The sequence below is a fragment of the Malus sylvestris genome, chromosome 1 (genome assembly GCF_916048215.2).
Source record: "Malus sylvestris chromosome 1, drMalSylv7.2, whole genome shotgun sequence".
NCBI lineage: Eukaryota > Viridiplantae > Streptophyta > Magnoliopsida > Rosales > Rosaceae > Malus > Malus sylvestris.
In genome coordinates this window covers 21,853,478-21,879,194 of record NC_062260.1, presented here as the reverse complement: position 1 = coordinate 21,879,194, position 25,717 = coordinate 21,853,478, and the positions used below count along the sequence as shown (strand labels likewise).

Below are 25,717 nucleotides of genomic sequence, written 5' to 3'. Positions count from 1 at the left end.
TTTCCACCTTATCCATTTTCCCTCGATTATTTCGGTGGGAGCGCCCCAGGATTTCTTGGTCCCAAAGCTAGCACCCCAGGGTACTTCCGTCATTTCCCACCACTCTCCTCCCCCTCTATATATGTTTGGTTCCAATTCCTATCCCTTTGCTTTCGTTCCGGCCACTTTTTCTCTCCCTCTGAAAAAAATCAAATCCAAATTTCACCAAAAAAAATCACATTTCTGAATACCAAAATCAAATTTCAGAAAAAACCCAACAGTTCGGAACATTTTAATTTTAATTTTATTAATTTATGAGATTTTATTTCGGATTTTTGAGAGATTACGAGGCTTTGTGGTTAAATTTGCAGCTGGCGGTTGAGGTAGGTAGCTAGGGCTTTTGGGAGGAGGAATATGATCGGGTGCGGCGAGCTCTAACGTTGGATTTAAGAGATGATTGCTAAGCGCTAGGAAGAGGAAGGGTCGTGGTGATCGTTAGAGAAGAAACGACGGCGTTTTGGGGGGTGGGAATGGACTGCCGGGTGGTGTGCATGGCGGGCGGCGACGTTTGGGTGAGGGGTCAGATCGGAGGGGGTTTAAGCCACGAGAGCGAGCACGACCTCGCTCTCATGGTCACTGATTTTTGGGAAAACGGTAGCGTTGGAGCGGAGTCTTGGTGTAGCAGCGACAGCGATTCTGCTCTCTCCGATCTCGGTCACCTCGCCGATAAAATTCCGGTACGAATTATATTGCTTGCTCGTTTTGTTTTGTAAATTTGGAAACTCAAAATTAATTGCTTGTTTGTTAATTAAGTTTTTGACTAACTTCTAATTTGAGTCAAATTTTTGAACTTTCCCTGAATTCCCTAATTTTAAGAGTTGGAAAGTTGAATTCGGCTTTTCGAATTCGAAAGCAATGATTTTTACACCCACTTTTGATGTCCAGTTTTGGGTTTTATTTTGGTTCTGCAATTTCATATGGCTGAGTTGTTCAGCTTCATATTTTACCCATAATTTGTTTTGTAACTTATAAACTTCAGAGTATTTATTAATTTTTCTTTCTATCAAATTCGAATTTGAGTCAAATTCTTGTATTTCTGCTAAATTTCCAATCTTTTAAAAAAGTTCGAAGTTGAATTCAGCTTTTGTAATTCGAAACCGATTATTTTTACACCCAATTTTGCCCATGATTTTTGCACAATTTTGAATGGTGGTATGGGATTGGGATTGCAGTTTTTCAAGCGTTCAGTGGCTCAGTACGAAAACGATTTGACGTCGGTGGTTCATTCTCTGATACTGTCCATCAGCGAGAACGATCTTAATTTTGTGAAGTCAGGTCAATGCAATTCCAGCTGCATCAAGTTTGATCTGGTTAAGCTTCTGAGGCTGTCTGGTTATGATGCTGCCGTGTGCGCGGCTCGGTGGCAGGGCACTGGCAAGGTCCCTGGAGGTATGCTTTTCGTCTCAATTCTGCAGAAGCTTAATTTTATAGAATTTGGGTTGTTCTTTCCTGCTGTTGTTCTTTCGTTGGGTGCATGAAACCCTTCTGTTTATATCTGCTCCCTGTCTGAGATGTAAACCAAACCCCGACCAATATACGGTACTGTGATCCTACAAACTATGTTCAGAAATCAGTACAAAATGTTTCATAGGCTTCTGACTTTGTCTGCTCAATTAACCTGGTCCTATAGGTTTCTGATTCCATTTGAGGTGTGGTAATTCTCAAGTTCTATCATTTTGAGAGTTTTTTTTCCTGTATTGTCTTTTCGCAGGGGATCATGAATATATTGATGTGGTGAACTACAACAATTTGGGGAGCTCTGAGCGTCTTATCATTGACCTTGATTTCAGAAGCCACTTTGAAATAGCTAGAGCGGTTCAATCGTATGATAGAATATTGAACTCACTACCAGTTGTTTATGTGGGCTCCTTGACTAGGCTGAAACAGTATCTTCAAGTTATGGCCGAAGCTGCTAGATCTTCCCTCGAGCAGAACTCGATGCCTCTACCTCCGTGGAGATCACTCGCTTATCTGCAAGCGAAATGGGAATCTCCGTACCAGAGACAGTTTAATATAGACGAACAGAATGTCAACGGTTCCTACAATTTTGACCACAAGCAATGCAGTGCGCATTTGAAGATGCTGCAGTCTCTGCTTCAGTCTGAAATTGAAGCAGATAGGCTGTTGAAGCAGATAAACAACGATCATATTAGGAAGCACAAGCCCGATAGGCGGAGGCACTCTTTGTTCAGGACTCACTGAGAATGTACACATTTTCGGGCCTTGAGGCGAGAGAGGGCTCTTGGTGAGACAATTGTATTGCGGCTTTTCAGATTTTTTTTCCCAGACCTTAAATAAGCATGAATCTCCGATTCAGAACGAAGGCAGGTTCATATAGCCAACATGAATAGCAATAAGTCATACTATAGTTGATAAATTTCCACTGTTCGTTCTTGCTGGGGAGTCTTTCATGATTCTTTTACTTACTCTGCACTCGCGTCAAGCAGCACCACCGGGTTTTCGGAATTGCTGCAGGTTCAGTCCAGCAGCATCAACGGCCGATCAAGGTGGTACAAGTTCTTGCTCGACTACGATGCATCAATTTTCCGATTGTATCTGTTTTTTGTTCTTTGTTATCCTCTTGAATGTATCCCTTTCCCCTAATTTTTCTGGGCCAAGGAAATTTTGTCACTGTATCTTTTTTCTGTTTTCCATTTCTGCCAATGTTGAGTTCATAACTTCCCCAGCGGAACAACTTTAATTTTTTTTTTAACCCTAATAATAATGTTGATGTATTGTTTTTTTTTAACACAGGCAGATTTTGTTTTTTCTTTATGTCTTGTGTATCATGACATGTACCGGGGCCATGTTTTTATTTTTATGTTTCCGGTATCCTGAAAAATTTTCAAATAAACCAAATGATGATAATATTAAGGGAGTTTTAAAGAAATTTTTTTGATACTGTTCATTTTTAACGAAAATAATATTTTTACTTTAAAAAGTCGCTTTTAATACTATTCACTTATAACAAATTTTTGTCATTTTGATTAAAACTCAAAGTTTTCAAGACATTAGTTTTCCTTAATATTAATCTATAAAAGTTTATAATACACAATAACATTGCCATACATGATCCTAACTAATCTTGATCAATCCCCAATCAAGATGATACCCATTCAGCTCCAGTTTTCAATCACTTCGTGCTTTCTAGTCTAGGGTTTTACGGGGGATCGTAATACACCTGCCATAAAAAAAATCAATAGTAGATTAATTAAAGTACACGTAATAAAGCTTCTTCGGAAGTAGAATACTGCACAAACTACATGTGTACACACACACACAAGAAACTCTCTCACGTTGTGTGTATACAACGCTTTTTAATTGATTACGTAATCAATATGTAAAATATGACTGAGAGAGAGGATTCTTCATGATTACGTGACTAACTCTCAGGTATAAGAAATGATTGTATGTTCTCCTTTGATACATAATTTTGAGGAAAGAAAAAAAAAATTATTATTGTCAATCCACAAATTTCATCATATATAAACTCCTCCCTGGTTCATAAGAAAAATCATAAAGGAAAATCATCTTAATTGCAAGTTCCCTTAACAAACCTCAATTTCAAAAAACTCCCTTCAAAATTTTTAATATAAAAAGATTTCCATCATAATCCTTTAAAATCTCGAAAACAATCAAAACATGAATGTTAGAAGAAAAAAAACAATAAAATATCATGACAAAGATGCCAGATCACATAAGGTGATAATATGGAGGCTTACCCTGTAGAGCCGACCGGTATGCATCATGACTCTTTCCTCTATGATCCAGTCAGGAAGTAGCCATATGTATCTCTGGTAAATCATCGATCCGATCTTTGAGAATTGCACACATGTCAAATTCTCCAGAGCTATCATCATATTCGCCTTCGCCTTGGTCATCAGATGTCTCAAAATCTTGCATTATGTTCCTTGTTGTAAATCAAAACCTAAAGAAATTATAAATCAATATACGTCTTGTTCGTAAACATGTACAAAACACACCAGTCTTGGGTTCTTTTTTTAGATGAAGTGGAAGGATACAGAACATTGATTTGAAAATACGGTGGGTGTAAACTGTGTGCGATTTAAAATTTGATACGCATCATCCAGTTTTTGTTTTTCAAATCCGTTTAGCAACTGTCCATCCTTATCTTTATATTAATTGCTGGATATCAAAATGAATCATTACAAATGAACTCAAACAAATGTCACATACATTTTGATATGTGACATTACTATTCCTAAATATATATTTTTTCCTTTTAGCCAAGACTTCTTTTCCAAACAATACTTGGGGACTAAATGCGTTTGAAAGACCAAAATATCCTTTCACCCAGACCCAATCAAAATGATTAAGGAAAGGATAATGCTTGTGTCTCCCATGGGGGACTTGACCCCCCACTTACGACTAACAAACTTTTACCATCCAAACATTATAATAGAAGCTGTTCATTCTTTTTGTTATCATCTACGATTATATCTACAAACAATCTTTCAATGTGGAGATATTTTAGCCACTCTAATGCATAAAATAAATGGATGGTTCATCATGAGACATGCACTTGTTACCAAAATTATTGATTGGTTTAACATGCTCCAAATTGAATGATTTTTTGCAGGTATGATTTTTAGATGATGGTAAAGAGGTTCGAATTATGATATTCAGAAGATAAAAGTTTATTAATCATAAGTGGATGGATAAGTAAGTCCCCCATTGGGGGATCCAAGCATTATCCATAAGGAACCATATTTTCTTTGACATCTTTTGGTCGAAAGTCTAGTGCAAAATATTTTCGGTGGAAACATTCTCATACGAAATATTTTCATTGGAAACATTTCCACTTTCTCGTTTGAAACATTTCTCAGCCGAATACATGGAACAAACATATTCATGAGTTATGGAACACAAACATATTTATTCAAAACATTTCCACATTCTCGTTCCATCTAGCAAACCGCCTAAATTACACTTTCATTTACAGTTGTTTGTCTTTTCCACAAATTGGAAATAAGCAGGTATATAGGGATTGTGACTTGTGAGATTTTGTCTGCACAATTTAACTGGGTGTTATAGATCCAAGATAATGAAAGCGCTTATTTTGTGGTACTTCCTGATCTCCAATCATCACGCCTATCTCATTTGGACCTCCACTCCCACTATAGTTGTACTCCATATACTCTGTCTTCGTTAGAGTTTGAATTATATATATATATTTTTTGTCAAAGCATATTATAGAATTGGTTGACCAAATTTTTTGATATTCACAAACATCAACAAAACAAAATATACATACTAAGTACAATATTCAATCATGCATATCTTAGAAGCCATAATCTACATTTGATGGGATTTGATCTACACTAATTTAGGATAGTAACTATTTTACAATAATGATAATATTAATATCACAATGATATTTTCTTAATAGATAGGAACCCTAGGCATGAGAATGCTAGGAAGACTAAATTTTTAAATCAAATTTTGTAAACTAAATGATGTGGTTGTTGATGATTGAATTATTACTTAAGTGTTGATTAACGTGCTTATTTGTTATTAGTGACACATTATTTAATTTGCAAATTTAGTCTACAAATTTAGTTTCCTTAGCATTACTCTTATACTATTCATTGCAATGCAAACTTTCATAAGAACGCTGTAATTAAAAAGGAGCATGAGAGTAGGGGGAGTCGATGCTGGAAACACTAGTAAAAAAAAACACTTTGTGTGACGTACGTACATTCGACAGTAGGGTTTGCGCGACGAATAAATAACATGCGTCGCGCAGCGACGCACGTGCTACGTCGTGCAAAGTACTTTTACGTGACGCGCGTCGTACATCGTGCAAAGTTTTTTGCACGACGCACTGCCTACGTCGTACAAAGTACTTTTGCGCGACGCGCATCCTACGTCGTGCAAAGATACTTTGCGCGACGCACATCCTAAGGCGTGTGTCGCGCAAACCCTTTTTTTTTCAATTAGCGAAAAATAATTTAAAATTTTTTTTTTTATAAATATTGTAATTAAATTCTAAAGAATAATTAATTAACCAAGTAAAAGTATTTAATTATAAAATATATGAAAATGTACATACAAGATGTCCGAACAAAAAAGAAAAAACTATAAGTGAACTAGGTTTAATATATCAGGCTACTGGGTATTGACAGGGCAAGGTGGCTCTGAGGTCAAAGGTGGAGCAAGATGAGGTGTTGGTAGCAAGATTTGGAGGCCGAACATTTGTATGGCTTGTACAAGTTCTTGCACCCTCCCGACACAGGTCTTCATCTCCTCGCCCTGGGCCCTCAGCTGCGTGCAAGAAAACAAGATAACTAAGGACCAGCAGCATGGAGACGATTAAAAAAACAAAAGGCAAGATATGATTATGAAACATAACTTTGCAAATAAAAAGAATGTAACAAAAAAAACAATCCACACCTTTAAGGATTGCTAGAGCAAGGATCTCAAAGGGTAATGTTACCGTTACAATGTACAAAATGAAAACCTGCACAATCAAGGTAGACAAATTATTAACAGTGGAATTAACATAAATGACAAAAAGCAAAAATCAATGTTTGCATTCTGCACTGTATGATATATTAACAGTGGAATAAACATAAATGACAGAAAGCAAAAATCTATGTTTGCATTATGCATTGTATGATATATTGTCAAATGGTGGAAGTGAGACAACATTAGTAATTAACAACCACCCGCCGCATACAACTATGTATCTTTGCTGTAGTCAAATTTTCATTTCTTCGAAAAGGAAACTTAACCCTATACATCAGGTTTATCTTTGAAGATCTAGAAACAGTAAGCAAGTTGTTTTGCCACTCATATGTGCACAATCTGCAGATTATTTTTAATTTTTCATTCTTTTAATACTCAAAAACAGTTCAAAGAGCAAGAAAACAGTTTCAAATGACAACCTACAAACAAACTAATATACAATTATTAACATCAATCTATGCAAGAGAAAGGCCATTCTATTGCTAAGAAAACAAAAATAGAATGGACCTGGTTAGTAAGAAAAAGGCTGGTTCAGAGTAATTGATAGGTCCAGAAGCTTAGAGACCTCACCGAATCCAAATACTGGAAAGGAGAAACAGAGACAGAAGAATCACTTCCTTGTGCCAGCAAGTGTTAAAACATTTATCAACATCTGCTCAAACTCTTGCCACAAGAGTTTACATTTGTTAGCATAAGTGGTGACTTGCAGGCAATGACAATCAATCCCAACTCTTGGTAGTAGTGTTACTATTGTTGTTACTATTACTGTCTATCTAACTTGCAAAGTAAATAAAATATGATGTTTTAGTAAACCACGCCTAGCGATATTTCGTATCATGGTTAGCATGGTTTCTTCCTAGCACACAAATCACACACCAACTTATACTTTGTTGTTAGTTGAACTCACTCAAGGCAAGTCTCCCCACGCTCAAATTGCAGTTATAATAGTTTATAGATGAGCCTGTTGTTGCTTATTGTAGGTATAATAGCCCACCCAAATCCTGCCAAAACTAATAGTTAATGTGTTTCTTAATTTATAAATAATACTTTTTTTTGTCAAATAATACTTTTATTACCTTATATATGATTTCATTATTTTTAGGCTAAAACTAAAAATGGTAAATTAATACATAATTAGGTTCCTCCTACTCCCCATGCTTTTTACTCTATTCGTTCAAAACAAAAAAAAAAACCTCTACCCTATTCCACAAAGCTACGTTGCTTTCCCAAGAAAAGAAAAACTATGAATCACCATCAAATTTTTTGGGCCCTGGTTAAATTGGGCTCTGGACGGTCGCCCAACCGGCACTAGGTCAGGGTCGGCCCTGAATCCAAGTAGCTTTCTCTCTCTTTCTTTTTTTTTTTTTTTTGCTTTGAACAAACGATAGCATCTACATCGAAAGGTGTGAGAGTAGGCTAAGCCTCACACTGGGTTAGACATAATAATGTGGTTCAAATTCGCCTTTGACGAGAATCGAACTTAAGACCTCTCACTTATAAGTGATGAAGATGAATACCATTAAACCATAATACTAAGTAGCCAAAACTGAAGCCGCAATTTTGTCTGAACTCGCTGGTTTTTCACAAAGAATTCAAACCGAGGACAACGACAGTAATCATAAAATCTCAATGCTGCGGCAGTACAAGAGGTAAAACTCACAAGAGAAAGAAGACTCGAACGCGAAATAGAGAGTTGAGAGCAGTGCTTATTTTATTTATTTATTTTTAAATCCGTACAGATTCATCATGCACAAGCGTCTCAAAAAGACTTTCGAATCCCTAGGGTTTCATGACGCATCCAAGCATCCCGAAACAGATTTTCAATCCCCAAGGATTTGTTTGGTGGTCTAAGTTACCACCTAATATAAAACAGCAGGTGGAATGATCTTCGTGTTCAGAGGCTCTCTTTCAAGGAGTTTCTGTTTCTTTTATGCGCACACATTTGCATATTCAAGAAATAAAAAAAAAAATTGATGCGGATGTGTAGAGTGTAGAGAACAAAGAAATGAAGGAAAGTGATGAAAACCATCACCTGAAAATATATACAGAAAGGAGGAAAAGCGAATTTGATTATGCTAGGGGACAAAGGTCCAGTTAATACACTAACAAAAACTAATCTTGACCTAATTATTAAGAAGGTCATTACAAACAATCAACTAACCAATCTACTTTGTAAAAAAAAAAATATAAAAAAACTAATCTTGATTGAGGATTCATTAATCCTCAATCAAGATGATGCCCATTCGGCTCCAGCTCTCAATGACTTCGTGCTTCTTAGTCCAGGGTTTTCCGGACCGATCATAATAGACCTGCCATAAAAAATCAATAATAAAGCCTCTTTGGAAAAAAAAAAAATGCCACACAAACTACAAAATGAGAGAAAATTAAAGCTTTGTTTTTTTTTTTTTAAAGAAAATGTTGTGATTAAATTTACACATCGAAGGGGAATGTGAGCTCAATCCAAAGGAAATGATATAAATATATAGCTATCCAAGAAATTTTACCACACTATATATATATAACGCTTTTTAATTGATTACGTGACCAACATGTAAAAATGTGACTATGAGAAAGAATTCTTCATGATTACGTGACCAACTCTAAGGTATGATTGTAAGAAATGATTTGATCCTCCTTTCATACAATTTTTGAAGAAAAAAGAAAATGAATTGTTATTAGCAATTCATAATATTCGTCATACATAAACTTCTTCCTAGCTCATAAGAAAAATCATAAAAACAAATTCATCGTAATTACTAGTAATCATTTTACCCAGAAGCAAAAGCAAGTTCCTTTCACAAACCTCTATTTCAAAACCTCCCTTCAAAATTTTCAATTTCAAAAGATTTCCATCATATCCTTTGAAATTTCGAAAACAGTCAAAACATCAACATTAAGAAAAAAAATGTCATGACATAGATACCAGATCGCATGAGGGGATAATGTGGAGGCTTACCCTGTAAAGCCGACCGGTTAGCATCATGACCCTTTCTTCTATAATCCAGCCGGGAAGTAGCCAGCTGTATTTAGCATGGGTGTTGTCATAGAGGGTCGACGTAAAGGGCTTTGCCCCACGCCTCCTCGCCCTCAGAGGTACCTTAGCTTCTACAATTTGTGCTGTCGCCAATGACATTGGCGACAAGCAGTTGTTTTCAAATTGATATTCAACTTGAGCTTGAGCAACGTTGTATGCCATTTCTGGCCCGTGACTTAAAGCTTTTTTTTTTCACTCTTTTTCCTGGGTGAAACCTTGAACTTATCAAGAGCTTATGGTGCTTTTGTACCTCAGCTCAAACCCATATATATACACACTCTAAGTAAAACTGTGTGCGGGGAACTTCGCCATATACCTTATAAAAAATTTATTTTCACTTCTGCCCCTGGTAATGTATTGTAACACGATTTATTTGCTAAATATCCTACTAGTTGTGGTTAGAAAAAAATATTAACCTACTTAATGGTTATGCTTATGTTTATTTACCACAAACACATGTGCAAACTATAATATGTCGGAAAAATTTTCAAAACAAATTAACATTTACTATCATTTTTTTATCACTATGGCGTTTGCATGTTCTTAGTTGTTACTTAATTAAGTATTAGTGTATTTTAGCTTTAACTTAGTGGCAGGGGATAAGCAAAAGTAGATTCAAATTTCTTATATTGGCATACGTGTATTACGTACGTAAGTATATAGAAGTCAATGTAAGTGCACATTAGTGTACGTTTAACGAATTGTGCATGCATATTGTCGGCGCGATATAAGAACATGCACGTGTAAGAATTCGAAGCTTCTAGCTTTGTTTTTATTATGGAAACACTGAATTTTGGCGGCTAACAGCTTGTACGGTTTGAGGAGAATTTAAAAGATAAGTTGACGGTAGAAACACGATATTAATTAGCTAGCAAGCGCTCTTACTATCATATATTATTTATAATGTAAGATCGATCCTTAAAAGTCAAAATTTCAGAATAGTTTTTAGTTGATATATATTAAATCTCATATTGGTTTGATAAAGTACTTAAGAAACCTCGGTTGCTCAAGAGTATAGGTTCAACCTAGGAAATTATGAAGAAATATATGAAAAGGCATTTTAACCAGTATAGGGCTTTTTGTTTTTTTTTTTTTGGGGGCTAGGATTAATACGGGTTTATTATAAAAGTTAGAAAAACGTAAGGGCAAATTCTTAAAAATTTAAGAAGTAATGGGCACTCGTGGAAAATGTATAATTTAGATTTTCATATCTAAATCATACCAAAACTGGAGATGTAATTTGGATTTTCATATTTAAAGAATACCAAAAGTGGAGATATAATTTAGATTTTCATATTTAAAGCATACCAAAAGTGGAGATATAACTTAGATTTTCTTATCTAAATAGCAGACCAAAAGCGGAGATAATTGCGAATCCAAATTTATTAAAAGATAATAAGTTCTAAGTGTAAACAAAATCCATATTAGATTTTGATTGTAAATATGTAATTAATATTTAAGAAGTGTTGACTATGCATAACAGACTTAACAGTTAGCAGTCCACCTAGTTTTTCACCTTTATCCTTTCACACCAACACACCTTACGCATATAATTAGTTACCAATAAGGTAATAAGCCAAAGATTAATACATTTTTCTTTTCTTCTAAAAACCCTAAAAAGAAAAAGGAAAAAGTATATGTATGCAGATTTTATTCTATAATAAAACAATTTGGATACGATTCTGGTTGTTGTAGACACCTTGTTTTACTTAAATCAGACTAATATAGCAGTGCATATGGTAAATTATGCCTCGTATTTAAAAAAGAACAAAGTAGTTTCAAGTGATTTGCAATACTTACGCATTGGCAAAGACACTCAAGATTGCATTGATTCAACATGTAATTGATAGGAACAATCATGCATTCAGTGGCGAAGCTAGGAATTGAAGAGGGGAGGGGCGAAGTTAAAAGAGTGCAAGGTTCAAAAGAATAGCAAGAACCAAATCCTTTATATAGTAATGTCTTCCATAATTTATCAATACAAACAAATTACAATTGTTGCCGACGAGGTTTCATATCATGAAAACGCCGCATAATAGGCTCATTATCAATAAAAGCAAAAACATCTCTCTCAATGTAAACAAGCATGCTATCACTCAACCATTGATCTCCCATTTTGTTACGCAATGGTGTTTTCACAATCTTCATAGCAGAAAAAGCTCTCTCCACCGAAGCAGTTGCAACTGGTAACACCAAAGTCAATGTAAGAAGCTTATACACTAACATATAGCTTGCAAACCTTCCGGTCTTTACCAACTCCTTTGCAAGATCACCAATTCCTCTCAATAATGAAAACTCACTATGCATCTTCATATCGTGAATGTAATTGTCAAGTTGAATTGAAAGATTCATGAGGTCCATACAATCAAAATCTTGAGGATAAAGTTGGGCTAGACGAACAATTTTTGCTTTGTCAAAAGATGCAAAATTATTCACCGGACACAAACATGCCATACAAAGAAGCAATTCGGTGTTTACCTCATTGAAGCGATCATTCAATTCCTTTAATTGCGTATCAAGGACTTGAAAATAGAGGTCCACACGATAGTAATGGAAGTTTGTGAGTCTTGGAGCTTTACGCCTTGATTTTCCGGGTACAAAACGCAAATCCTCCATGTTAGGAACGACAATATCATGCTCTTGACAAAACTTTTGTACATCATCAAGAAAGTCCCCAAAGTCATCATCTCATCAAGCAATACCACCGCCATTTGCTCTTTAGTTGAAGAATCACGTGATCCATCAACCAAAAGAGAAAAAAATGTACCTTCCATATCTTTAGTAATTGCACCAATAGTTTCAATGGCACAAGCACGGACAAGATCTTTTTGAATATCAGAAGAAGTATACTTGAGATTCTTGGAAGCATTCTCAAACACAACCTTCCTAACTTTATCATTATGATCGGCAAGAAATTGCATAAGCTCCAAATAATTACCCCTATTGCTTGATTTGAACGATTCATCATGGCCACGAAAAGGCAAACCTTGTTGCAACAACCATCTTGTGCAATCAAGTGCGCCACGCAATAAAGTGTGATAATTAATGCGAGCTTCATCGGTTTGCTTAATCACAAATGTTTCAATATGTTGCTTTTGCGTCATCAAATCTCTAGCTTGTTGTAAAGCTTTATTATGAAGACTTCCAACACCTCCCTCATGATCTCGAAAGTTTTCGAGTCCTTTCCTCCAATTTGTAAACCCAATCTCAGTGAAGACATCACTTCCGGCATTTCCCTCTTTATCAAAATCACACTTGAATAGATAACAATAACGGCAAAATGCGGCATCTTTTACTATACTATACTCCAACCACTTAAAATTATCAAACCAACGAGTGACAAAACATCGATTGTTGCTAACTTTTCTGGGCATGATGTGGTCTTTAGGCTGACAAGGATTATTTTGGAGATAGTGGCGACGAATTGCTTCACGATAATTAGGTGGATAATCAAGCATTCGACGTCTATGTCCAGGGTCTGCAGGAAGATTAGCCAGTATTTCATCCAACTCAGTGACCTCATTTTGTTGGGAACTACCCAGAATACTAGAAGAAGGAATATTTGGAATATTCAAAGGAGGACTACTCGGAATATTCGAAGAAGGACTAGCCGGAATATTTGAAGGAGGATTTAAGCACTGTTTCTTATAGTATCGTTCCATTATGTAACTGTATATGGAAAAGAAAAGAAAAAAGTTTTAGACTCTTAATCTTAGAGTAAACTATATTATAGTCAATATGAGTATTAACTAATTAAACCAACAATTCAATTAATCAATACCAATATTCATATAAATTATTTAATACACAAAAATTCAATTCATAAATTAATATCAATAATCAATTAATCAATAATCAAGAATTCAATTTTTACTCTAGACAATATTTTCATAATTTTCATTCATCAATAATCATTCATAGGATTCATATTTATACGCAAAAATCAATAATTAATTAGTGTATTACTCTATGATTCTATATTAATTAACTAAAATTTCGTATTAATTAATCAATTAGGGTTAGGGATAATACAAATTAGAAAGTTAAAAAATTTACCTAAGATTGAGAGAGAGGGCGCTGAGAACTGTTGCTGGGATTTTGGGGGAGCACACGGGCCTTCTGATTGATTTTAACAAAAGGATTGGTGTTCCGATTTATAGGTGAGGAGTGATTTGAATAATGGAGTGATTTGAATAATTGAATTAAAGGATTGGCTTTCAAAAGGTGATGAGTGATTTGAATAATGGAAGGCACGGGAGAGACAGTGGTACCTTTTAAAACTTTTATTTATTTTTTAATCAATTGATTATTTTTTAATCAATAATGGAAGGCACGGGACAGACAGTGGTACCCTTTGAAAAAAAAGAATAACATAAGCTGTTGCACAGCAGCAGTAGAAACTCAAGCCCAGAAACCGATCTGCAGTGCAGGTGTGCATCCATTAATTCCGACGACACCAGAGGGGCGGAACCACGCTCCTGGGCTTAATTTCCGGGGAGGGGAGGGGCGGCCGCCCCTCCCAGTCCCTCTGTAGCTTCGCCACTGCATGCATTCCAACCAACAAGTTCTTATGAATGAGTTTCAATAGAACCAATACTGATAGGTTCGAAAAGGATTCTCTTTCTAATGTTTTTAGCTGTTAATTAAAAAAAAAGGACATTTAGAGCTAGGTCCAAAAAATCAATATGCTATTATGTTGAGTTCATACTAACTTATTATATTCCATTACTGTTTTTCTTATATTCATTTTACATTCCAAAACACTTAGAATTTATTTTATACTTAACGTAATTAAGTTTTTATTGTATCCACTAGTGTAAATATTTTAAATTGAGGATCAAACTCATTGTATTCTTCTAGACTTGAGAATGTATTTGTAAAAAACATCAAAATCGGAGCTAAAACGACCGTTAAATCGAGATTTTTCATTTCTAACCATAGAATGATTTCGTCCCGTTACCTAATCTCTACATGTTTTTTGTTGTTGTCATTTTTGGCGTATGGGATCTCCAAGTATATACAAACATGCATGTTTGGCAGCTGGACAAAGATCTTGACAAACATTTTTACACTCCAGTGTACCCTTTAAATCTTATAACATCCAACGGCCTTGATTAAGAGTGATGTTAAATATAATGTATATCTTTGAAAAAAAAACACCTAAATTTTTAACGGATCCTTGTTTTATCTACTCTGTTTCTTGAATACTTTTTGAACAATTCTTAGATACACTTCATTGGCCATCCAGTAATGATTAACAAATGTGTATGCATGAAGAAGTAGGTCAATAGGCACTTTGCAAAATAAAGCACACACATGCATGAAGAACGTGATTCCTTCTCTCAATCATCCAATAAGTAAAGAAATGATGACATAATAAATTGAACAAACTCACAACAAAGAGGAGGCTTATAATATCAATGTATATATTTGACTATGTGCGCATCTTTTTATTTTTTTTAATTTTTTTATTTAGTTTACTGAGCCGATAAAAATCCAAAAAGAAGGCATTAGTCTTCAACTAACGAAGAAGATAAAACTCACTGCTTATTGGTGCTCTTTGCTACAAAAGGACACATATGTTATTTGTGCTCTTTGCTGTAAAAGGCCACAATGTTCATGAGTGAATGAGCACCATGCGGGTACGCTTCGGGGTCCATTACCTTTATCGGCGTGCCCATTGCTTATAAAGCACAATTTTGTGAGTTCCTGCCCAAATATAAGAGCACAAATAACTCTCTTCCGTGCAGCTATTATTGAATCACAAAACTTGAATTTCGTGCTCAATAGCTCATTTTAAAAAATAAAATAAAATAACTAAACGGCTTCCTGTCTGAGCAAAAATCTGAATTCAGTGGTTCCACCGTCAATGGCCTTCCTTTTTTACCCCGTCTCAACAACAACACACCAAGCTTTTGCACTTTTCTGAGCAACAAACACTAAACGTTCAAACAGAAAATAAGATTAAATATAAATGTACAATATTTGTTTTTGGCCCCAAACAGATAATAAGACTAAATATAAATTTACAATATTTGTTATTGGCCCTTCTCGAATCTGCCATAAAGAAAACTTGTAGACATACAAAATTAAGAACCTGCGACGCAAGTCCACCACAACCCCGATGAGGCCATCATTTCCTGAATGATTCCGAGGAATTTCAGCCTCAAAAAGCGAGACAGGTTTCGGTCATTCCTCAAACCAAATCAGCTCCGTGGTCATGAACTCCTCCATAGGTCCTGAGAAAAATATATAAAGAAAATTCAAAATATTTGATCTACTATTGAATTTGTGATGGAAGACCTATTATGATCCCTCTGAGAGACCATAAGTTCTTACTGAACTTGAAGTCTTCAACCAGAAAACATAAAAAAGAGAAAAAGAAGAACTTCAAGTCACCAAGTGGCAAATAATGGTGGTCAAGAAGTTCATTTTGGATATGAGAACTGTTTATCGCCAATGTCATTGGCGATGGCACAAAAAGTTGAACCAAAGGTATGTTCGAGGACGAGGAGGCGCAGGGCAAAGCCCTTTACATCGACCCTCTATGACCACATCATTCATAAATGCAGCTGGCTACTTTCTGGCTGGGTTTTAGAGGAGGGTACACCGATGAGAACCGAAAGGCTCTACAAGGTCATATAGAGGCATACAGTAGCCTTTTAGAGCCTGAGGTTCACACTATTCGTCTTTCCTCTGCTATCCATCCGGGTAGCAGCCGACTATATTTACTTTGTAGAAAGTGGATGTAAAGGGCTTTGCCTCACCCCTCCTTGCCAGCATACTTTGATTCCACTTCGCGTGCAGCGCCAGTGATATTGGAGACAAATAATGATTTTAAAATTCAAATGAACTTCTTAACTACCATTATTTGTTATTTGGTGACTCCCATAAGAGAGTAAACTAAACTTTGTCAACAGAATATCACATAATATCTGTGAATTTATATGATGAATAAAAAAGGCGAATGGTGTGGATCGGCATGCTCTTCAAGGTAACTATATGAAAAAGGAAAAATCCAGATTGGCAGTTTGAAAATATTGTGGGCATAAATTTGTGCAGGGCTGCTCTCCTAAGGTCCTCTTTTTAAGGACTTGTGAGGACCTCTTTTATATAAACCATTAGATTAGTCCAACGGTAGCAAAACCGACGTTACACCTAAACAAAATGAAACACAAAAAAAAAAAAAAAAGTTTACGCAGTCGGCAGATTTCGCAGAAATTATAGAACCAATATTCGAAATTGAAACGATAGAGTGATCGAGTCAAAGAAGCAACGAAGAGTACCATAACTAGCCTTTGTACAACAATAATAGTCAGGCTACATAATTTGGTAAATCCACCACCACCCCCCTTTCCTTGATCGAGGCAGATCCAAATTGTGAAGGTTTTTTCTTTTCCTCCTTTTATTTTCTGTTTAATTGTAATCCGTAACAGAATTCTAGATGCAATGCAATGCGAGATCGATGGATGGATGTGAAAGATTTGAGATTAATTAAGGAGGAAGGATTAGGGAAGAATGAATGCCAGAAATGACAGAAACAAGAAAGAAGAGGAGAGGGAAGGGAAGACGAGGGAAAAGAAGACATGGCTGCTCTCCCAAGTCCAAGGTGTTGTGCGGAAGCGGCATCCGACTGTAAGTGAAAAGAAAATAAAAACAGAAACAAAATAAAAACAACACCAACAAGAACACCAAGATTTATACTGGTTCGGCAATGCCTACATCCAGTTTGGAGACAACGGAGTATTCCACTATAATCAATGAGAACATACAATAGTGTTTATCACTCAATTTCCCAAAGACCCAAATAACCCAAGCTCACACACTTTGCAATAGGAAGGGAGAAAACCAAAAATACAAGGCAAAACAATTTGAGAAAAAATCTTTTCTCTGCCGAAAGGCTTCTTGCTCTTTTTCTTCTACCTACTTACGAGCTGCACCTTGCTCCCCTTTTAAAGCCAAAGAAAATGGCTCTTCAAGGACATCAATGGCCAAAGGCCTACCATCAGGTCAAAAAGAATTAGGCACAATTGTTGTTTGTCTCCCATTACCACAAAGTAGCCGAAATTTTTGATCTTTGACTACATTGTTTGAGTCAATAATCAACAATCTCCACCTTGGCTCAAACCCTCTAAGTAGAACTCCTAATAGTCGTCTCCCAATCCCCCATGGAGCAATCAACAAATTTTACAAATGCCAATCAAGTCTAAGCAGTGCTTAAACTTGTGTAATGAAACTGGCTTTGTTAACATATCCGCAGGATTGTCAGCGGTCCCAATCTTCTGAAGAAGAATATCTCCCTCGTCAATAATCTCACGAACAAAATGGAACCTCACGTCAATGTGTTTCGTACGTGCATGATGAACTTGATTCTTTGCTAAATGAATAGCACTCTGACTGTCGCAATGAACATTCACATGGTCTTGTTGAACCCCTAAGTCATCAAGCAACCCTTGAAGCCAGATGGCTTCCTTTATAGCTTATGTTACAACCATGTATTCTGCCTCAGTAGTCGACAAAGCAACTGTAGATTGCAGAATCGACCTCCAACTTACTGGACCTCCAGCAATAGTGAATACAAAACCAGTAGTGGACCTACGCTTGTCCCAATCACCTGCGTAATCAGAATCCACATATCCAACAACACATTGACCAGTAACTTTATCCTGCTGGAACAATAAACCAACATCCACAGTACCCAGAATATACCGTAGAATCCATTTCACAGCTTGCCAATGCCCTTTTCCTGGATTATGCATATATCTACTGATAATACTAACAGCTTGTGAAATATTAGGCCTAATACACACCATAGCATACATCAAACTACCAACAACATTTGCATAAGGAATTTGAGCCATGTACTGACTCTCTTCAACAGTTTTAGGAGACATAGAAACGCTAAGTTTGAAATGAGAGGCAAGAGGTGTACTAACCGGTTTTGAATTTTCATTCATCCTGAAACGTTGTAGTACCTTCTTCAAATATTGCTTCTGACACAGACTAATCTTGCCCTTCGCTCTATCTCTTTCAATTTCCATACCTAGTATCTTCCGAGCTTCTCCCAAGTCCTTCATCTCAAATTCATTACTTAGTTGAGTCTTCAACCTTTCAATCTCCATTTGGCTCTTACATGCTATAAGCATATCATCAACATATAAAAGCAGATAAATGAAGGTTCCATCTTGTAGTTTGCAAAAGTATACACAATGGTCATAGTGACTTCCTGTGTACTTTTACCCGATCATAAATCGATCAAATCGCTTGTACCATTGTCTTGGAGACTGCTTCAAGCCATACAATGATTTTTCCAATTTGCAAACCCAATTTTCCTTTCCAGCAACCTTAAAACCTTCTGGCTGAGACATATAAATCTTTTCCTCCAAATCACCATGTAAGAACGCAGTCTTGACATCAAGTTGGGCCAACTCAAGGTCAAACTGCACAACCAAAGCCAACAAAATACGAATAGAAGAATGTTTTACTACAGGAGAAAATACCTCATTGTAGTCAATGCCTTCCTTCTGAGCGTAGCCTTTAGCTACCAATCTGGCTTTGAATCTTACATTGTCTTTTCCCAAAGATTCCATCTTTTTGGCATACACCCATTTAGAACCAATTGCTTTCTTCTCCTTTGGTAACTGAACCAGATTCCAAGTCTCATTTTTATGAAGAGATTTCATCTCCTCATCCATAGATTTCTTCCACAACTCGCAGTCTGAACTCATGACAGCTTCTTTGTAGGCGGATGGAATATCATCTTCAATAACAGGAAGTGCATATGCCACAATATCAGTAAATCGAGCAGGCTTTCGAATTTCCCTTCTCGATCTTCTGGTTGCAATATAGTCTTGTTGTTGTGGAGGCTCTTGGGTAAGTGATTCCTCTTCATCATCCTCGTCCTCATCATCAGAATTAACTGTAGGACTAGTGGTTGTAACATCAGACCTTACTGGAACAACTTGAGTCTTCAGTAACTCCACCTGCTTTGAGCTACTCATGGTCTCGGTCGCTTTAGTTTCACCTTCATGCTTGTTCTGATTAACCATAACAGCCTCATCAAAAGTCACATCTCTGCTTACAACAAATTTCTTCTCATCTGGACACCAGAGTCGGTATCCCTTCACGCCAGTGCTAAAGCCCATAAATAGAGCTTTCTTTGCTCTTGGATCCAACTTGCTTTCTCTGACATAATAGTAAGCAGAACAACCAAATATGTGTAAAAACTTGTAATCAGTACAAGGTTTACCAGACCATACCTCCATGGGCGTTTTGCCCTCGTTCGTAGCGGCTGGCAATCGATTAATGAGATGGCTTGCATAAGTAATTGCCTCAGCCCAAAATGCCTTGCCTAAACCAGCATTAGACAACATACACCGGACTTTCTCAAGCAAAGTACGGTTCATGCACTCCGCCACTCCATTCTGTTACGGTGTCTCCTTAACCGTGAAGTGTCTCACAATACCCTCATCTTGACAAACTTTCAAGAAAAAATCAGACTTATATTCACCCCCATTGTCTGATCTGAGAGTCTTGATCTTTCGACCGCTTTGCGTTTCAATCATCTTTTTCCACTTCAGGAATATCTTCAAGACTTCATCTTTACGCTTCATGGTGTACACCCATATTCTTCTAGAGAAGTCATCAACAAAGGAGACAAAATAATGGCTACCTCCCCAAGATGCATTCTTGGAAGCTCCCCAAACATCAGTGTGAACATAATCAAGAATGCCTTTAGTGTGGTGAATAGCAGTGCCAAAGTTTACTCTAGTTTGCTTACCCAACACACAATGCTCACATAATTCCAATTTGCATGCCTTTGCACCTTTCAATAAGCCTTGCTTCACTAATCCTTGCAACGCTTTTTCACCAGCATGCCCAAGACGCATATGCCATAACCTCGTGGTGTATGTGCTATTTGCGTCAGCAGCTTCGGTGACAGCTGCTCCACCAATAACTGTATTCCCCTGCAAGAAATACAAGTTATTTCGTCTTGTACCTTTCATCACCACCAGTGCCCCGTACACAGCTTTAAGAACTCCACCCTCCATGGTGATCTTGAGACCCTTGGATTCCAATGCACCCAGTGAGATGAGATTTTTCTTCATATCCGGTACATACCGAACATCACTTAATTCTCTGACTGTTCCATCATGCATCTTCAAACAGATTTTGCCTATCCCTTGTGTTTTGCAGGCATTATTATTACCCATCAAAACAACTCCACCATCCAGCTCCTCGAAATTAGAAAACCATTCCCGAATGGGACACATATGATAGGTGCAACCTGAATCCAAAATCCACTCATTGGAGTGACTATCAGCATATGAACTAGCCAAAGTAAACTCGAAATCATCATCATCTCCAGATTTTGCAATATTTGCTTCAGAACCCGCTTTCTCCTTCTCTTTGTTCTTCAATTTGGGGCAGTCTTTCTTCCAATGACCCTTTTGGCGACAAAAAGCACATTCATCTTTAGCAGGAAACTTCCCTCGTGACTTTGAACGAGATTTTCCCCGCTTTCCAGATTTTCTTTCCTCTGTTTGACCCATTGCAACAAATGCCTCGATTTGTGAATTGTGAGTCTTCAGTTCCTTCTTACGACACTCATGATTCACCAATGCCGCAGACACCTAAGTTTCACCTCGAATTTTCCATACAACAGAGTAGTTGTCAAATGATCATAATCATCAGGCAATGAATTTAACAAACATAGTGCCTTGTCCTCGTCATGAATTTTCACATCAAGGTTTGCTAAATCATCAAGTATTTTATTATAATCATTGAGGTGTTCGTGCATAGAGATACCTGGACGATACTGAAATCGGAAGAGTCGCTTCTTCAAGAAGAGACGATTTTCTGCGCTCTTGGTCATATACTTCTCCTCCAATTTCGTCCATAACTCCTTAGCAGAAGTTTCCTTCGTATACGGGTATTTCAACTCCTTATCAAGGAACGATCGAATAGCAGCACAAGCATGAAGATTAATTCGCATCCACTGCTTGTCATCAATATCTTCTAGTTTATCTTCCAGAACCATATCCAACTCTTGTTGATACAACACATCCATAACTTCACATTGCCACATACCAAAATTATTAGAGCCATTAAATTTATCAACCTCTAACCTTGTAGTAGTAGTTGGATGTCTATTGGATGAAGACGATGCTGACCTCTTTTTTACAGATTCATCTTTATCTCCAGCCATCTACTCGCCACTATTCACAAATACTGCACTGTTCACAGGTACAATACCGTTCACAGATACTGTAGCAGTTCACTGTTCACAGAACTGTAGCGCCAACATTATTCACGGAACTGGGCTCTGGTACCACTTGTTGTGCGGAAGCGGCATCCGACTGTAAGTGAAAAGTAAAAAAAACAGAAACAAAATAAAAACAACACCAACAAGAACACCAAGATTTATACTGGTTCGGCAATGCCTACATCCAGTTTGGAGACAACGGAGTATTCCACTATAATCAATGAGAACATACAATAGTGTTTATTACTCAATTTTCCAAAGACCCAAATAACCCAAGCTCACACACTTTGCAATAGGAAGGGAGAAAACCAAAAATACAAAGCAAAACAATTTGAGAAAAAATCTTTTCTCTGCCGAAAGGCTTCTTGCTCTTTTTCTTCTACCTACTTATGGGCTGCACCTTGCTCCCCTTTTAAAGCCAAAGAAAATGGCTCTTCAAGGACATCAATGGCCAAAGGCCTACCATCAGGTCAAAAAGAATTAGGCACAATTGTTGTTTGTCTCCCATTACCACAAAGTAGCCGAAATTTTTGATCTTTGACTACATTGTTTGAGTCAATAATCAACACAAGGATCCTGCGAAATCTGAAATTGCGGCCTATTCTCCTTCAACCTACGAAATCTGAAGTCGTGAACCCTGTTTTTTGGAGTTTCATTTCATTTAGGTATAAGAGGATTATATAATCTTATTAGTTTTGCTACGGTTAGATTAATACGATGGCTCATATAAAAGGGGTCCTCACAAGTCCTGCAAAAGAGGAACTTAGATAGCAACTCTGTAAATTTGTGTGCATTATCTTTTTGTCGATGTGATATCAAGTTTTGATACATCGTATCTGGTTTTATTTTTTCGCACTTGTTTGACAATGACTCATCCTTATCTTTACATTAATTACTTAACGTTGAAAGGAGTCTATACGAATGAATTGAAATGGATATTACACGCGGATTAATGCTAGGGAGACTAAATTTTGTAAACTAAATGATATGAAAATTGATGATTGGATTATTACTTAATCATTGATAAACGTGCTCATTTACTATTGATGACACCTATTTGGTTTGCTAATTTAGTCTACAAATTTAGTATCCCTAACATTACTCTTACACTCGTATCTGGTTTTGTTTTTTCTCACTTGTTTGACAATGACTCGCCGTTATCTTTACATTAATTGCTTAACATTGAAAGAAATCTATATGAATTAATGGAAATGAATATGACACGCATCTTTTGTGAAGAGATTCAATGTACGAAGAAATAAGAAAATAGGAAAGAAAAAATTTGACGAAATTTGTTATTAGCATAAGATCCGTAAATAAATAAAACATCTCTAGAAAAAAAAAACGCAACTTTCTCCGTGTCACTCATTTTTTTTTATATAGAAATGATTTTTAGACATCCTTATTAGCTTCTTACATAATTAACCCTCTTTTTTATTGAATATTTTTCGAATAATGCCACAAGCTTGTCCATGCTCGCTGGTTTTTCCCAAAGAATCCAAACCGAGGATAACCCTCTTTTTTATTGAATATTTTTCGAATAATGCCACAAGCTTGTCCATGCTCGCTGGTTTTTCCCAAAGAATCCAAACCGAGGACAATGACAGTAACCGTAAAATCTCAATGCTGCGGCAATACATGAGGAAAAAACTCACAAGAGAAGAAGAGTCGAAAGCAAAAGAGAGAGTCGAGAGCAAGTGCTTTTAGAATCTCAAAAAGACTTTCGAATCCCTACGTTTCATGACGCATCTAAGCATCCTGAAACAGATTTTTCAATCCCCAGTGATTTTTTTGATGGTGGTCTAAATAAAACTGCAGGTGAAATGATCTTCACTGCTTTCAAAAGGCTCTCTTTCATTGAGTTTCTGTTTCTTTTATGTGTACACACATGCATATCCAAGGAAAAAAAAATGATGCGACTGTGTAGGGTGTAGAGAACAAAGGAATGAAGGAAAGGGAAGAAAACCATCACCTGAAATACATATACAGAAAGGAGGAAAAGCGAATTTGATTATGCTAACAGCAATTGGCTCATCTTTCTTCTTTTCTATTTTTTTTTTTTTTTTTTTTTTTTTGTTACAAAGGGGACAAAAGTCCAGTTAACACACTAACAACAACAACTAATCTTGACCTAATTATTAAGAAGGCCATTACAGACAAACAATAATGTTGATTGAGGATTGATCAAGGTGATACCCATTCTGCTCCGATTATCAATCACTTCATGCTTCTTGGTCCATGGTTTTCCGGACTGATCACAGTAGATCGCATAAGGGGATAATGTGGAGGCTTACCCGGTAGAGCCGACCAGTTAGCATCATGACCCTTTCCTCTATGATCCAGCCGGGAAGTAGCCAGCTGTATTTAGCATTGGTGTGGTCATGGAGGGTCGACGTAAAGGGCTTTGCCCCACGCCTCCTTACCCTCAGAGTCACCTTAGCTTCAATAATTTGTGCTGTCGCCAATGACATTGGCGACAAGCAGTTGTTTTCAAATTGATATTCAACTTGAGCTTGAGCAACATTGTATGCCATTTCTGGCCCGTGACTTCAAGCTTTTTTTTGTTTTTTGTTTTATATTTGTTTTCACTCTTTTTCCTGGGTGAAGACTTGAAGTCCTTAGCAGCCTATGATGATGGTGATATGTACATCTGGTAAAGCATCGATTCGATCATTAAAAAATGCATACAAGTCAAATTCTCCAAAGCTCTCATCACATTCCCCTTCACCATGGTCATCAGATGTCTCAAAACCTTGCATCATGTTCTTGATGTAAATAAAAACCTAAAGAAAATATAAATCAATATAGTCTATCTTGTTTGTAAACACATATGAAATACACTTGTCTTGGGTTCTTTTTATAGATGAAGTGGAAGGATCTTGAACATCGATTTTGAAAATGCAGTGGGCGTAAAACTGTGTGTGCAAAACTATGTGCGCAAAACTGTGTGATCATTTAAGTGTGATATGCTTTATTTGCCTTTTGTCCTTCAAACCCGTTTAACAATTGTCCATTCTTATCTTTATATTAATTGCTCGATATCAAAAGGAATTTTTACAAATTAACTCAAACATATGTGAGACGCGTTTTGAAATGTGACATTACTATTCATAAATATACATATTATTTTGTTTAATGGCTTCCACATGTGTCTCTTGGCTTTCATTCATCATTCTTCTGCTCGAGCTAGGATGGGAAAGTCTGCGTCATTCTTCATTATATGCGGGCTCTGTTGGGCTTTCACGTGAACTTAAGACCTTGAGTCTAGTTTTTTTCTGACTTGGTTGGCTTACTAGGGAAAAGGAAAAACTAGGTCTGGTCTCTCTCAAACTCACGTATGTGAACTTCAAAGATTGTGAGCTTGGATCTTTGGGCTCTCAAGCATCCCAAAGTCTTTCATAATCTTGACTCCTCGTAGGCTCGATAAATTTTTGTAACCATCCACACCACAATTCACTAGGCAAGCCCCGACGTGTCACTTTAGCTCATTTAAGCGTGCATAGTACGTAGTTAGTGTGATAGAGCTTGTCATGATGAATATGCATGGATTTGTATGGGCTTGCCATGACTTATACAAACGTCTGGTTTATTTATCACAGTGTGACATGGTTGCGAATATTTTCCTTTCTAGATTCCGCACATTTGCATGCATTTAGGCTTGACTTGGGGCTTGTATCACAATCGGGCCTTGAGATTTAATTGGGTTTGCATGTGGCATTTTTTTAACCTCAACACATAAGATATTACAAAATTCAAATGTGACTATCAGAAACAAAAAACTACATCTTTAAATGAGACGCTGTGTGAAATATATATCATGGAGCTAGACAGAACAGAAAATACACACAACCAATCAAACCTATATGTGATCCAGCGCCTTCCAGAAAACA

General features: G+C 36.7%; 2 protein-coding genes and 1 long non-coding RNA gene across 3 annotated transcripts; 1 reads left to right on the top strand and 2 right to left on the bottom strand.

The window, feature by feature from the left end:
- The first annotated feature begins 134 nt into the window (after positions 1-134).
- On the top strand, positions 135-2,788 carry LOC126624031 (uncharacterized). The gene is made up of 3 exons (XM_050293030.1): positions 135-716; positions 1,212-1,428; positions 1,751-2,788. Exons 1-3 carry the CDS (start codon positions 510-512, stop codon positions 2,239-2,241), a joined length of 915 nt encoding a protein of 304 aa, XP_050148987.1. The 5' UTR covers positions 135-509; the 3' UTR covers positions 2,242-2,788.
- A 3,275-nt stretch (positions 2,789-6,063) lies between these two features.
- On the bottom strand, positions 6,064-7,172 carry LOC126633062 (uncharacterized). The gene is made up of 3 exons (XR_007626944.1): positions 7,036-7,172; positions 6,497-6,520; positions 6,064-6,324 (listed from the first exon to the last, which is right to left on the bottom strand). It is a non-coding gene; the product is annotated as an uncharacterized LOC126633062 (long non-coding RNA).
- Positions 7,173-12,066: 4,894 nt separating this feature from the next.
- LOC126614588 (uncharacterized) lies at positions 12,067-13,624 on the bottom strand. The gene is made up of 2 exons (XM_050282237.1): positions 13,619-13,624; positions 12,067-13,231 (listed from the first exon to the last, which is right to left on the bottom strand). The coding sequence occupies exon 2, from the start codon at positions 13,222-13,224 to the stop codon at positions 12,067-12,069; it is 1,158 nt and encodes a 385-aa protein (XP_050138194.1). The 5' UTR covers positions 13,225-13,231; positions 13,619-13,624.
- Positions 13,625-25,717: the final 12,093 nt, after the last annotated feature.